This window comes from Fundulus heteroclitus, chromosome 15 (assembly GCF_011125445.2).
Source record: "Fundulus heteroclitus isolate FHET01 chromosome 15, MU-UCD_Fhet_4.1, whole genome shotgun sequence".
NCBI lineage: Eukaryota > Metazoa > Chordata > Actinopteri > Cyprinodontiformes > Fundulidae > Fundulus > Fundulus heteroclitus.
In genome coordinates, this window is record NC_046375.1 from 6,080,599 (window position 1) to 6,095,543 (window position 14,945).

General features: G+C 39.5%; 2 protein-coding genes across 2 annotated transcripts; one reads left to right on the forward strand and one right to left on the reverse strand.

Annotated features, from left to right (window-relative positions):
• On the forward strand, window positions 1-11,513 carry LOC105938776 (cytospin-A). The gene is made up of 12 exons (XM_021307604.2): window positions 1-465; window positions 2,710-2,838; window positions 5,410-5,883; window positions 6,748-6,821; window positions 8,121-8,671; window positions 8,753-8,840; window positions 8,933-9,008; window positions 9,649-9,685; window positions 9,860-9,956; window positions 10,077-10,193; window positions 10,514-10,573; window positions 10,974-11,513. The coding sequence occupies exons 2-12, from the start codon at window positions 2,790-2,792 to the stop codon at window positions 11,061-11,063; spliced, it is 1,713 nt and encodes a 570-aa protein (XP_021163279.2). The 5' UTR covers window positions 1-465; window positions 2,710-2,789; the 3' UTR covers window positions 11,064-11,513.
• A 275-nt stretch (window positions 11,514-11,788) lies between these two features.
• On the reverse strand, window positions 11,789-14,853 carry grcc10 (gene rich cluster, C10 gene). The gene is made up of 4 exons (XM_012880665.3): window positions 14,709-14,853; window positions 14,301-14,357; window positions 12,728-12,904; window positions 11,789-12,237 (listed from the first exon to the last, which is right to left on the reverse strand). The coding sequence occupies exons 1-4, from the start codon at window positions 14,848-14,850 to the stop codon at window positions 12,098-12,100; spliced, it is 516 nt and encodes a 171-aa protein (XP_012736119.1). The 5' UTR covers window positions 14,851-14,853; the 3' UTR covers window positions 11,789-12,097.
• Window positions 14,854-14,945: the final 92 nt, after the last annotated feature.

Below are 14,945 nucleotides of genomic sequence, written 5' to 3' on the forward strand. Positions count from 1 at the left end.
ACCTGGTTTTCACAGAAGATAATTAGCTTCCTTACAGCCGGTGTGACTGGTTCTCTAACCTGCTTCCCACGTTGTATTTTGTTTCAATAACCTGCTTTATTTTCGCGTTTTTGTAATTATCGTATGTATTTTTTTTTCAAAGCAGCGTACTCAATGTTGTCATCATCATCATTTCTGCTGGCTCTGCGACGAGTAGCCGCTGCGCAGCCAGTTTCTTTCCTTCTGCCTCCTTCCTTTTTGCCGCATAGGATTTAAAGACGAAGCAGATGAGTTGGGTGATATAAGTGGATTCCAAGGACTACGGTGGCTGTCTTTCTGAGTTGCGTGTGTTTTATTGATGGGATAAACTGTCCTCCGAGAACATTCGCGACGCGGGACAGAGGACACGCCGACAGAAAAAAAAATAAAAACACGCAGGACAGACCGAGACCAAACTGCTTCCAGCTGCCAGGCTGAGCCGAGCAGGTAGGTACGATGAAGGAAACAGCACAGATTCAGCATCTGCAGCCAAAGGATTAAGCACATAGTACAAAAGATTGCAATTTTTCAGAAAGGTTGACATTACCCTTGAATTTCAAATTTTAATCGGACAGAACAAGAACAGAAAAAGACAGAAACGGACACTCAAAAATCTGTTCACATCTTTTTTTTTAATTAATTGATCAATTTGTTGTTGTAAAGTTATCTCCGATCTGACGAGCCTATAATCTCCAATAAAGCTGTGCCTTTAAAAACATAACTGTTCCTGTAGCAGACGTTTCAGACGTTAATCACGTAGTGCTTGTATACATCTGATTAAGTCCCCACAGAGACACAAGGCTGGTCAGTTAAGTGTTGGCTTTTCCAAACAGTCGCGGTTTTTATTATGGCTCTCCGGAGGCACAGCTTGGCGAACAATGCAAGGCTAAGACAAAAAAAAAAAGGCTTTAAAAAACTGGACACATCGTAAGTGAGCACTGCAAGAAAATATTCATGTGGTATCTAGAGCTGAAGTTGGTGCCTGGTGCACAGAAATGCAATTTTAAACATGTTTAGAAGGGTCTGGACAGAATTAGACCCAGTTTAGTTTAGAATCATGAATATTTAGACTGATCAGACGTTAACCGAATTATTCTACACTGAACCAAGACTGTCTAGAATCAATTGTTTTGTGGAAAAGTATTTATTTCGTTTTTTTTATTATTATTATTATTATTATTATTATTATTATTATTATTATTATTATTATTAGAGCCACCTGAGAAGTGAGAAAAGCACAGCATTTAAACTTGCCAAAATATTAGTGAGTTAAAGATTTTACAAATCCCAGTTTGTGATCCCTGATACCTTTTCTTTGTTCTATTTTTAAACTTTATCTCCCAATATATTTATTCCCCTTGGTATTTTTAATGCCTTGTTACCTCAAAACCTGGAATTTTAAATGGATTGTTTTATTTACAAAACCCCTTAAGAGCTTTGAAGACACAATATTTTTATTGTGTCTTCAAAACAACAAATGGAACAACATAACACAAAAAACTGCAGTGTGTAAATTGCAGCAACTATAGCAGCAGGTCACTTTGTACACGTCTCTGTGAGCTCGCCACATCTTCCCACTGGAATTTTGGCCCATTCTTCGAGGCTAAGCCACTCCAGGTCCTTTACTTTCGATGGTTTTTACTTTTGAACAGCGGTCTTCAAGTCGGACCACAGGTTCTCAATTCAATTGAGGCTTGGACTTTAACTAGGCCAATCCAACACATTTAAATGTTTCACCCTAAGCCACTCGAGTGTTGCTTTAGCAGTATGCTACAGGTTATTGTCCTGCTGGAAGGTGCACCTCTGTCCCATCCTCAGATCACAGGCAGACTGGCACAGGTCTTGCTCAAGAATATCCTTAAATTTAGCACCATCCATCTTCCCCTGACTCAGACCAGTTCCCCAGTCCCTGCTGCTGAAAAACGTCCCCACAGCATGATGCTGCCACCACCATGGTTCACTGTGGGGATGGCGCTATTGGGGTGATGGAATAGGTTGGGTTTGTGCCAAACAGCATTTTCCTTTTATGCACAAAAAGTTCAATTCTAGTCTCATCTAACCAGAACACCTTCCTCCATGCATTTTTTTGGGGGAAACAAAAGTGCATTCTTATTTTAATTCTAAGTAATGGCTTTTTTCTGAAAACTCTTCCTTAAAGTCCAGCTCTTTGAAGTAGTATGCCCTGTCTTTTGGTCCTATGGACAGATGCACTCTGCTGTGGAACGCTGCAGCTCCTTAGGGTTACCTTTGGTCTCTGTGGGGGGCAGCAAAGGAGGGTTTTGTTCAGGCCATGATTCATAAAAGAACCGCCACTGTTTGCAAAGAAAGCCTGTTGACCTTATTTTCTAAGTCAATTGATGGGGATTTGGTTGATTCTTTAGAAAACGTAGGAGTTGCACAATATAACCTAGAGATATAATATTTGGCTCTATTTGCGTCACTCCATGGGTAAAAGCTAACAAATTTAAAGGAGAAATTCCTAGTGAACATGTATATGAGGTTTAAATGTCAAACATTTTTCAGTTTTTTGTTCTTTCAAAATTTGAGGAATTACTAAAATGTACCTTTTTGTTAATGTTGTAAAGCTCTTTTTTTTTTTTCCTCCACAGAAGAGCTTGATTTTTATTTATTTTCTGGAGTTGTTTGCTCAAGGTCATACTCTTTAAAATGTACATTGATTTATATGTCCAGACTGCAGCAAGACCTCACAAGACACCTGGGAGAGCGAAGAACAGAGTTTGATACCCTGTGCTGACACCCAGTCTGGCTGAATGATGGGTAACCAAAATGGCAGAGACAGCTACAGCCCTACAGGCACCGGTATGTTTTGATTAACTTTATCTTTCATGATGGGACCGATATTTGTGGTTAGACAGCCCATAGTGCAGATCTGATCACCATGACCACACATGCATTAAAAATCTAAAATATCAAACAAGCAAGAAGAAGGAAGGAAGGAAGTGGTGACTGAGGTTCTGAGAATACAGATTTCAGTTTTGCCAAGGTCCTCCTAACACCAATTCTGAGTGGCCAAAATGAGGCTTAAATAAATATAAATATACAAATTCTATATGATATGCAATATAAAATGTGTTACAGAACACAGAAGTTTATGTTGCTGAACCCAAGTTCAGTCTGTTCAAGAAAATAGCTGCCAGTCATGGTGGTTGATCATCAGTTTATGTAAAGGTACATGTATGACATTTCTCAGTGTTTGAAGGATTTAGTTTTTTTTATCTTTTTAATTTAAATTTTTATAATTATTATTCTGGTCCTGGCACAGTTCTGGAAATATGTCAGTTTCAGATTGTATTTGTCCTCAGTAATAGGAATGGAAAGCAGTATACATTAAACTGCCATTTACATGTGATATTTACAAAACCCAGCAATAACAGAGAGAATTCTCACCTCTTGTTGAAACTGGGTTGACAAACAAAGATAAATGTAGTTTTAAATTGCCATGGAAAAACTAACTTGATATGCACTTTATTGACTTTCAGGTTGGTAGTGAGTGAGAAAAAACACTACGTTGCATCATTTCACACTGACTATTTATAGACCGTTTTCCTCATTTTTACATTTTTGTCTCTCATCCCTGTCAAAGTAGAAAATCCTGATTTGCATACGGATCAAAAACACTCCTCTGAAGTTTTCATTTTGACCTGATTTAGCAGCCGAGCAAGTACCTGAAAACATTAGTCTCTACACGTGTGCTTGCTACTCTGCTTCACCGCCACGTAATATTGATACATCCAGGATAGATTTAAAAGTGAAAGCTTTAAAAGACTAATAATTCTGTGTGACCATTCTAAAATTATTATTTTTTTGTGGCTTTAGTCAAGTTTATTTGTTCAGCACAATTCATAAAATTCAAAGCGCTTTATGGGAATGAAAAGGAACCAATGGAACAAAACGCTAAATGCATCTAGAACACAAAATAATGCATTGCATACACGCATGCAAACAACACACACTAGCAGCAGCTCCAGTAACCTATGTTTTTAGCCCTGGTTTAACAGAGCCAACATTTTCTGCACATCACTGGTTTTAGGGATTTTTAGGGATTGTGGTTCAGTAGCTGATTAGCATAGGATCAGAATGCATCCTCTCCTTGTTTGGTTCCAGTCCTGAGAAGACTGATTCCAAGGACTCAACTGAACTGGTCTTTAACCTGTGATTCTACGTAGTTCCCTCCTGAGCAGAGAAGCTAAGCATGTAAGAGGGCATAATTATGTTTTAATGATTTACAGTGTGCTGATGTAGTGCATATAAAGAAAAAAGGAAAACTTAAAAATGCACTATTGCCCCTCTATTAGCTAAATATGCGAACATGCTTCAGTGTGATGGGCCTTATTGATCAAAAGTTTTATATATTTTGCTAAATTAAAGTATGGTTTACAAAACTGTCATGCAGCTTCTAGCATTTTACTCCAAATAGTACTTACATGTGCTTATTGACGCATTTAAATTCTGGTCTTGGGTAATTGAATGAACAAAGCATTTAATATACTGAATCAGGGACTTCAGATAAAAGTAGGCTGTATTCCATAAACTGTGCTTTGGCTGTGCTCTGTTTCCACAGATTCTTTGTTTTTCAGGTCAGTGACAAATAGCCTAGCAATCATTTTGCTTAATCGGCACAAAATGGTGCCGTTCTACCTTTTTATAAGTCTTGTCACGACCGAACCACATTTGATTGGCAGCCTACATCCCTGACTTACTGTTGTCTACATTTTCTTGGCTTGTCTTTCTTTCTCAGCTGTCAATATGCAGGGATTTAGCTCCAGCTATAGAATAAGAACAGCTTTCCTCCTGCAGCTGAGCAGATCACGCTGCTCCCAGAGAAGGGATGAGTGTGCAGAATTTTTTCAGCACAAGGACAAGGAAGGGAGATGGGGATACGATAGGATCCTGCAAGGAGCTTATCGTAAAATATGTACCCTTGAAACTACATAAGATGTGCATCATACAAACTCATTAAGCTTGAACGTTATATTAAGTGATATACAGAGGCTTCGTTATCAAAATAACTTAGTGAAATGAATGATTATCCAAGGTTGTTGTTTTTTTTTTTTCAAATAAGAATGTTTTGCTAATTTGTAGCTCCAGTTCTAATGATGGATATCATTTTTGTTAGTAGCTGTGTGAGTTTCTGCTTAAGAATCGGGGATAATATGTGTATCCTGTATCTTGCCCCCTTGGGGGAACAGTATCTTAGCAGGAGATGCATTTTGCTGCATCATTCAGTCCAGGACAGTAAACAGGTCTGTGCACGTTGCTTCCATCTTCATCCAGACAAAGGCGATACGAAAGAAGCTTAGCAAATTCTCGCAACTTATGAGACGGTTTTCAAACCTCAGGGTGTTTTTGCTGTTGATTCTCTCTCATCAGGTTCCCCTTTGGATTTTTACCACACGCCTCCCACCTCACCCTCTGAGGCAGAGCTGGCTGCCATGGCCTTGTCCTCTGCAGCCTCGGCTGATAAGGTGCAAACTTCATCACCAGTCGCGAGCACCACGCCCTCCTCTCCCTCCCCAGCTGCAGAGTGGAAACAGAAGCTCTCTGCTCCCGCGGAGTGGGCAGTGATCAGCGTGGAGAGCATCAAGTCCTCGGAGACTAACCCGAGTGATGCAGCAGCCAGACGGGAGAAGGTCGCTAACAGTTCGGACGTACCCGTCGCGCTGCCTTTGCCCCAAGGACCGCCTTCGGAGCAGTGCTGGCAGGAGAGAGACAGCGGGATGGAGCCGCAGGCAGCAGCAGACGGCACCGGAGAGGAGATGACCCTGGTTTTACACAGTCTGATGGAGCACTACAGAGCCTCAATGGGCCTAACCCCCAACACTGATATCACCACAGGAGCAGTAGGTAGGCCCTAGGTTACCTGTTTCTTTTCATAATTAACAGGTAACTGACTAAAGATAAACTCCTTGCTAAATAGATTGATTTTCTCTAAGCTTGTTGTGGCAAACAGCCAAATGATTGATGCTGACAATGTAGAAGAAAGCTGCAAGAAATCTTATATGAATGTTTCTTTAGTTTGTAATTGACCTAAAAATTTAGACTTTGACTGGTTTCTTTAAAAGATTAAGTGAAAAATCAGATCTGTTTAATTTCAAAACCATTACGAGTAGATTTACCAATTATATAGCCGCTTTAGACTGTTAAAAGTGCTAACACCTGCACAGATGACCTTTTCATAGAAGAGAAATTCAGAGAAAAAACATGTCCCCGAAGAGCTAAATCAGCAACCAATTTTCAGATTGCGCTCCCTCATCTCAGCCAAGTCCTCTCAGCAGGTGAATTCGAGTAATAAAATCAATTTGGGGAAGTAAATTGAGGTCATTGATGAAGGTGAATTATGGAAGTATTTAAGAAATGGCACTTTTTTAATGTCTTATAAATTTAGGATAGTAACAGCAAATTCTTAATCTGCACAAAAAAGTTACCCTAGTCTGACACTTGGAACGAAGACAGTAAGTCACGAAAAGGCATAATCTTTGTTTTTTCACTTTCAGCCTGAAACCCTCTGTTTTCTTGATGGCTCGTTGTGATTATCAAGGAAACACTGACATGAAGAATGCCAGTCTTGTCTTTTTCCACCCACTGAAATATGTTAACTGGTACTAAAAGGAATAAACAAATGTTTCATTGAGGGAAACCATGCCTGTATGGATCACTAAAGCACATAGTTGAATTTGTCATTGTTCAATTTGTCTATCATCTTCCCAGAGATGTTGAGACGCTTGATAGCAGAAAAGGAAGATCTGGTCGAGGAGCTGGACGTGCTAAAGGAGACGCTTAGGGTGAGCTTTGCTGGGCCTATATACCTTGTCCAGAACTCAAAACACTTATATAAGCCGTCCTCTTTCAGTATTATAAAACAGAGCATGATGGGGGGGACAAATCTGGTCACAAAGTTGTTTTGTTTTTTACAGCATGTTCAAATGTTTTTCCATTTTTATCTCAATTTATTGTTGATTTGCTTCTATATTCTGGATTGTAGTCCCGTTGCATAAATATATTTTGGACAAAGTTCAGTTTGCATGTTATAAGTTTCCTTTGGTTCATTTATTACTGTCCTGGCTCCTGTGAATAACTATTAACCCTCCACCTCCACGCTTGATGGACCTTATGAGATGTTGGTCATACATTGTACTTTGTGATGAGCTCAACCTCTCGAGTCCCACTTTTTTTTTTTTTTTTTTTGTCTTCCCCAAATGTAACTTTGTCAAGTTATGCTGTTTTCTCTTTATGAAAAGAGACATTCTGCTGGCAAACAAGACATGCTTGTTTAGTTGTTGTTTTTTTTCCAAGCTTGAGCATGCTGACTGAGGGCTTTAGGGTTCGGCATATGAAACGTAGCTCTTTAGTTGGGTTTTAATGAGCATATCAAAGTCTGGCCTCACGGTGAACTTACTGCAAATTTGACTTCTGGGAAGAATTGAAGTTGTTTTGGATGTTTTCAATAATGGACTCCAATTTGTGTGGATGTGACCTAGCAATGCTTCCAAGACAAATGGGCATTTTTTTTTTTTTTTAATTAATGGTGTGAAGGTCCTTCCTTCTCAGCATTGATTTAAAAACCTGGACGCTCCAGACCCTGTTCTGCCAAAACCTCAACTCTAGAAGTGCTCCAGCTTGCTGGTGAACAGTTCATTAATATTGTTGTTAAAATAGCCCTTGGTCTCTGCTTAGCCTCATAATTGCTATTCATGCAGCGGGTTGGCTTTGATTTTTCTCCGCACCTACTCTCTTTTGGCTTAGGTTTCCACTTTTAAAAAATCAGTTGTTTGTTTTTGTTTGTTGTTTTTTTTAAGTTGTCCTGGCCTACCTTGAAGACTTCCTAGGAAGTAAACTACTTTTTTGCTGTTTCCAAGCAAAGTTTATTTATTTGAGGCAATGCATGATGAGCATTTTAGTGTACTTATTTTTTTCTCATTATGTAAAAAAATAGCCAGTATGCATACTTATTTTAAATTCTACATAACATTTTTGCCAAAAAAAGTGAAATAAAACATAAAGGGTTGTCAGAGAAAACACGTCAGAAGCACCAGGCTTTAATTAACATTAAGAACAGTTGGCTTTTTTTATTTTGTTCCCAGACAGAGAGGTTGGAATGGCAGCAGTTCCAGTGGGACCTGCAGATAGCGGTGTCAGTGGCCGACAGGCTGCGGCTGGAGTCGGATCACGCTCTGGGTTTGCTCCAAGAGAACCACAGAGGTCTGGAGGAGCAGCTGGTCCAGGCCCTCAGCAGGCAGCAGGAGACGGAACAGGCGCTGGAGAGCCTGAGAGCTGAGCACAGAGACGTCTGCCACAAACTAAATGAAGTCATTGTGCAGCGGCAGCAGGAGCAAGCAGAGCTGGATGTTCTGAGGCATGTTTGCAGGCTGAAGGAGGAATTGACAAACAAAGAGGCTGGGAATAAACTTCAAAAGGAAGCTGAAGCAGAAACTGAAAGCAAAGATGGTGATGATGATGTTGATGGTGAAACTCATGATCCTGAGAAGACGAACGGGTCAGAAAATGTTGAGCTGACTGGAAAGGGAGTAGCTGAGGGATACATTCGTAGTCTGGCTATTCTGGAGAAAAAGAAGGAAGAGGGACGTGGACAGAGAGATCCAAGGAGGATAGTGATGTTGTCTGAAAGGTCTTGGTGAGTTTAAACGACGGTTTACATTAAGATCATCCTTCCACGATTAAATGCTGCCGTTGAAATTCAACTTTTGTTCTTTAGGAGTCTATCTGGTCTTCCACTTCAAAGTGATTCTTCAAGTCAGGATGGGACTTCAAAACAAACGAGCACAACTTTGCCCATGTGCAAGGTATAAAATGGATCCCACCGTCTGAATTAGAAGGAATATTTGAATATATTTATGTTTTGTGTTTTAATGATTCTGTCCTATAACCCACCCAGAAGGAAGAGCCAACAAAAGGGAGAAGAACAGATAGGATTTTGCAAAGACAAGATAGCTGGTCCAACTTTTATACAGGTCAGAATAAACCTACAGAAGATGACGCATAATTAGGGGGGGGGGGGTGGATAGAGCTCAATGTGCGGTATTTCTTTTCTCAGTGTTAGCAATGTGTTTATTTTTGTTTCTGTTGTGAGGTTTATATATAGTTGATTCTGACATAAATCAAGGAATGGAGCATTTTGGGTTTTGTATAGTTGCAAAGATCATGTGTTGCTTCAATGAGCAGCAAGACACTTTAAATCTAACTAAAGGACACTATAATGCAAGCTTATTGTTCCTGTTGTTATTGAAAATTGTCTTCACCAATAACAACAGACTATATGTGCAAAACCAAAAATGCTCCATTCCCTGTTCTCTACTAGGACAGTTTTTCGCTTCCAAAGAAAATATTACCCCTGAGCTCTGAATTATTTTCTCAGCTGTCATGAGCTTGATAATAATAAGTGTAAATCGGTGTTAACAAAAAAATTTATAAGCTTCCTAAGAGTTAAAATCATGGCAAAGCTGTTGTATTGGACTGCATTACATTGTATAGGTGTGATACATTCTCATGATTGGTATATCATACATATAATGTCCACACATGTAAGTATATCTTGTATAAATTTTTTTGTTTGCATAAATGTTTGATTGTAACTGCATCTTTGTCTCACAGGAAAACAAGAGGAGGATCAAACCTCAGATTCAGTGAAGTAAGTTTTGGCTTTTTCGTGGAGTTTCACTTGTTGGTGATATTGTACATTTTTTAAATGCCTTTCTGTTTCTGCCAAACCACCTTGTGTGCAATGTTGTGAAAAGCAAACGACTGGTTCCATTAAAATAAAAACCAGCATGAAAATCAGGTTTTACTTCCTTGTCTTGAACAGACCTCAGGATGGTTTCAGTGCTTTGCTGAGGCGCCACGGTGGCTCCAGAAGGAACTCTCTGCTGCGGTGGTGCCAAAGTCGTGCCCAAGGTTACAAGGTTAGAGGAGAGAGCCTTGTGTAAAATACTGTACATGAATGTAGGCTCAGCAGAAAGGAAAATATCTTATGCTGTTTTATGGAGAAAGTACAGTTATTCTGGTTTATTGGTCTGCAACAGAATATAGAGATCACCAATTTCAGCACCTGCTGGGAGGATGGATTGGCATTCTGTGCCATTTATCACACCTACTTACCAACCCATGTCCCGTATGACGTCCTCAGTCCAGCTGACAAGGTAAAACTGCAACATTTGTCAGACAGATGTGCTTTTCAAGAAGGTGCATTTCTAAACACAATAGGATGCACAAAGTTTCATAAACTGTTTAATTAAACCTTGCTGATTAACAAATGTGATCAAAATGCTGGCCTGATTTGCAGTGAAGTGCATGCTAACTGATCAGCTTTTTAATTGAAGTGACAGTTGTGTCTTCTTCCATTTTCAGATGTAAGAGGTGCTTATTTAAATTTTGATTAGATTAAAAAAATTGGTAAATTATCAGTAAAAGCCAATAACTATTCTAAATGCATTTGAAATGTGCATGGTTGTTTGGACAGGAGGGAAACCTAGGTCTTGCGTTCAAGACAGGAGAGAGCGTGGGAATCCCGGCCACACTGGTGAGACATTTTACTTTAAAACTACGCCATAGATATTGAATCCAGACATGTCTATAAATGTTCGTCAGGCTTAAAAGGGAGGTTTTCATGCTTTAGGGGGTCTATCGGTGTCTAACAATGTTTTTTTTGGTCTGAAAAGTTACACATGAACTTTTGATCTCAACAGCAATTCTATAAATAATCTCCATTTTCTGATAGATAATTTGCTGTCTTGACAAAAACACCAGTGATGAGAGTGGGCATCCATAACATGGGCTACAATAAATATTATGAAGAAAATGTGCATTATATCGTAATTATTGGGTTATTTAATTAGAATATTTTAAGTCCTAACAAATTGAAACATAAGCGTTCTTAAGTTTTTGACTGCAACGTCTTTTCCCATTTAACTCTGTGACAGACCGTGGAGGAGATGCTGAAGGCAGAGGGGCCCGACTGGCAGAGGGTGCTGGCATATGTCGAAAGCATTTTCCGTCACTTCGAGGTGTGAAGTCAGGATCCGGTGACTTGCTCCCTTCCGTTTTCCTTTTGTTACAAGTTGGGAGCTGCACTTGTGAATCGGTGCTCACCCAAAAATGGAGCTTTGCACACAATGAACTCATCTATCAAGATTTAAAATGTGCCAGCAGTGTTGGACTCTGTGGCTTTTTCCTTTTGTGTAAAATACATCCTTGACTCGGAAGCAGGTGCTTGCAGACTCCCTGCGGAAAGAACTGTAACAGCGCTTCATCCGTGGAGCACTTTTTATTTTTCTACTTGCACAGCAACCACACTGGATCTGGGGAATAAAAACTAGGACACAGAAATAAGTGCAGCAGGAAGATCACCTGCTCACCAGCTACTTCTGCGCTCCAGTCAGATCACCTGGTGGATGGATTGTTGCACTATATGCACTCAATTTACTGTGAAGAGCACTTTATTACTAAGTTTGTTGCATTTTAGGAGGAATATATATTACAGTCTGGGTCACTTTCATTTTATTATGCACCTCTTTAATCACAATCTTCTTTTTAAAGAGCAGAAGCAGACGTGTAGTAATTTTTATCCTGGAAAACCGTAGTTTTGCCATAAACGCTCCTGAAACTGTCTGATGAAATGTATAAATGTAAATGTAACCGTTTTTAAAATGTGATTATGATTTAAAGACTTAATGTAGAAATAAAGTATCAATCTCATAGCTGTTTTCCCCCGCACTTTGTGTAAATAATGCACAGATACAGAGAAAACATTTAATTTTACAATATAACAAAAACATCGTACAGTTTATAAAATTACATTAAAAAGATGGCAATAAAGTAAATGTTTCAGTGGAATAAAGTGGTTGTAGTTTTGAATGTAACAAATAAATAAAAGGCAAATAATTCGATTTGCAAGAATGCTTTGGATGAAACCAAATATTTAAAAAAAATTAGTGGTATAAAATTAAAACTTCACAACAAAAACAGGACCTTTAAATATGAGATACAGCGATGTGAAGTAATGAAAGGAAAGCATTCTTGCATTTGACCTCTTCAAGAATAGATTCTATGAAGCTGGAATGGCGCCTCCTATAGGTGGCGTTGACAGTGGCGGCAGGAGGAGAGACTTCAGTTTTGCGGACATGGCGGCAATTTCAGGGTCCTGGGTTTCATACATCTTCACCAGTCGGGCAAATTTCAGGACGCCTGTGAGGGAGGCAGCAGACTGGCGTGAGTTACGTCCATTCAAACAAATCTCCCCTCTGCAACACATTTTTGTCCAACTTTAGCAGGGCAATGTGAGCATTCCTTTTTACATTGAAGATATGTTTAGTAATAGATGCATTTATTTCAATATTTTATTTACAAATATTTCCTCTACAAGGCTAATAATTGGAGTTATTTTTCAGCAACTTTAGAACAGTCACTTGTTTTGTTTGAAATTTTGACAACCAGAAAGGGAAAAACGGTTCACAAGTCCAAGAAAAAAGGAAATTTCCACAAAGAAGTCTGTTGCCAACCTTGATTTAAAAACTGGCAACTCATTTAAAACTGAATAGCAGAAGCTCTTAACTTGAATCTGGAAAGCCATACTATTATAATCTGGGTAAAAATTCACCTCAAAGAAATTAAACACAAAACTGATAAAACCGCTTAAAGTTTTAAAGGAAGTGTTGAGCATTTTATAGATTTTTACCTTCTCCCTCATTGTTGAATCCATACGCTTTGATCACTTCCTGTTGAATCTGGGTGGCCACGGGAAGCACCAGCTGCAGCATCTTTCCCATGTCATTACAGGCACTCTCCCGAGCCTCCTCCATTCGCGCGGCGTTCTCCGGTACAGAAAAGGCCTGGATCACCTCACTCAACACCACTGCAGAACAAAACAAGCATCTGAGGTTGTTTGGCAAGTTGTTGGAAATAGAAATTACCTTCATAAACATCTAGATCAATAACTAGTTTGCAGTTGGCAATTTATGACTTTTTTTTTAAGTTCACCCTCAATCTCAAGCTTCTAGGGTTAATTTGGATTTCTGCGTCTTCAGAAATGATCAGATTAATCTACAGTTGCAGACTGGTCCAGTTAAGGACATACCAAGGTTAGAACTAGGGGATTGTTTTGATGTGTATTATGGGGAGAAAAAACCTGTATGCTAGGTTAATTAGCCACCCTAACGTTGCTGTTTGGTCTGATTGTATGCATGCATGGACGTCTCTTTCAGATACTTCAGTTATGTCTCCGAGCCACTTTGGTGGGTAGTAATAGAGCTACCATGAGATGTAAGGATAAAAAAAAAAAAAGTGTGAATAAATAAAGCGCCAGCTGTTTTTGCTCATGTTTGAAGCACTGAATGCATTTGAACAACCCTGCATGAGAATCGTGATGCAAAGCTCAGCCAGGTGGGAATAATGGGAGTGCTCGAAACACATTTTATGCATGCCACGCCTTTAGCTTTGATCTCTCGTGCATGGTTTGAAGGCATACATAACCATGTGGTCTTGCTAGTATGATGTAAATGAAAGAAAAAAAACATAAATCTTGGTAAGTTGGATGTTTATGATGGAAATATGACCTAAAAGGGGCTTGTGTTGCCCTGTAAGGGGTAGGCTTCCAACACTGGGTCTACCCTGCTACTTGTCCAGCTACTCTCTACAAGGATTAGGGTATGGAAAATGAACAAATGCATGGCATCAAGCCGACTGCTTCTTCCATGATTTGGGAAATGGTAAAAGAAAAAACTATAGGTCCAATAGTATTCAGATGGACTGGCTATGTCTCAACCATTTCACGAGAAGGAGCAAAGAAATGCAGGAAGCGTGACTCTGTAGACACGTGCCACGAGTAAAAGATCCGAAAAAGTCAGCAGCATTTAAACTATCCACCCATTTTTTTGTATACCTGCCTATTTTAGACCTACCTCAAGCAATCAATAAGCAAAATACAAGGTTACAGATCATAGAAACCAGACCGCCTGGACAGAACGAAGGCATGCGTACTGAGAGACCCTAGGCTGAGCGAACATAATGACCTCATTGTTCTTATTCGGCTTGATCATCTTTTTATTTGTAGATTTTAAAAATGTAACTCTCTGTGCTTAATAGCCTGATGATTGGTTAAGTTCATTAAATTTAAATAATTAGGAGACTTGGGTGGGCAGGATGGATGACTAAACTGAGTTGTCAGTGCTTATCTAGACTCGTTTGAGCCATTCTGTTTACTTAGGTAGGGAGAAGAAGTAAAACAAGGAGGAGGAACACGTCCCTCTCACCTCTGGTCTGTTCAACAGTCAGGGTGGGTTGTTGTGCTGGAGCCGAGGCCATGATGTCTGCCGTGGAGAAAGAAAAAGAAACATACTATTTACACAATAACAACCGGGTTATTCCAGTTATTCCGTCTCTGTCCTGAACTGGCGGCATACATTGGGGCTAGATGTAGCTTCTCGTAGTAAAAACAAAACAAAAACGAGAGTAACGTACAAATAACATGTCAAAACACGTTAAAAGGTAATAGATGAAGAGAAGTGTGAGCTGTGCTTTAGTGAATCGACATCATTTCCAGGTGTTAATAGTAACTCCTCTAACAGTTTCCTAAGCAACGGCAACAGAAAGCGACGAAATACGTGTTCACAAGATAAAATAAGTATAGAACATAAAACATGTAACGTTAATGTTCTCACCACTGATGAAGACACCAAAGCCGAAAGCTAGCATCGAACAAACCCTGAGGAAACACCGTAAATTGACACGAACCACCGCTTTACGACAGTTGGCGACAGGACCTCCTTGTTTATGGCAGATGTAAACGTAATACGTAAACATGCCTCGATAAGCTAGGAAGCTGGTGAGATTTCTACTAAAAAGCAAGTCCCTAAAGTCGTGAAAGACATCACCGCGTACAAACTGGTATTTATTAT

Excerpts from the sequence above, each read along its gene's own strand:
- LOC105938776 (XM_021307604.2), top strand. The coding sequence starts at position 2,790 with ATGATGGGTAACCAAAATGGCAGAGACAGCTACAGCCCTACAGGCACC. Across the intron at positions 8,672-8,752 it reads ATGTTGTCTGAAAGGTCTTG|GAGTCTATCTGGTCTTCCAC; the intron begins GTGAGTTTAAAC and ends TTTGTTCTTTAG. Across the intron at positions 10,574-10,973 it reads TGGGAATCCCGGCCACACTG|ACCGTGGAGGAGATGCTGAA; the intron begins GTGAGACATTTT and ends ACTCTGTGACAG.
- grcc10 (XM_012880665.3), bottom strand. The coding sequence starts at position 14,850 with ATGTTTACGTATTACGTTTACATCTGCCATAAACAAGGAGGTCCTGTC. Across the intron at positions 14,358-14,708 it reads CTTTGGTGTCTTCATCAGTG|ACATCATGGCCTCGGCTCCA; the intron begins GTGAGAACATTA and ends TCTCCACGGCAG. Across the intron at positions 12,238-12,727 it reads ATTCAACAATGAGGGAGAAG|GCGTCCTGAAATTTGCCCGA; the intron begins GTAAAAATCTAT and ends CCTCCCTCACAG.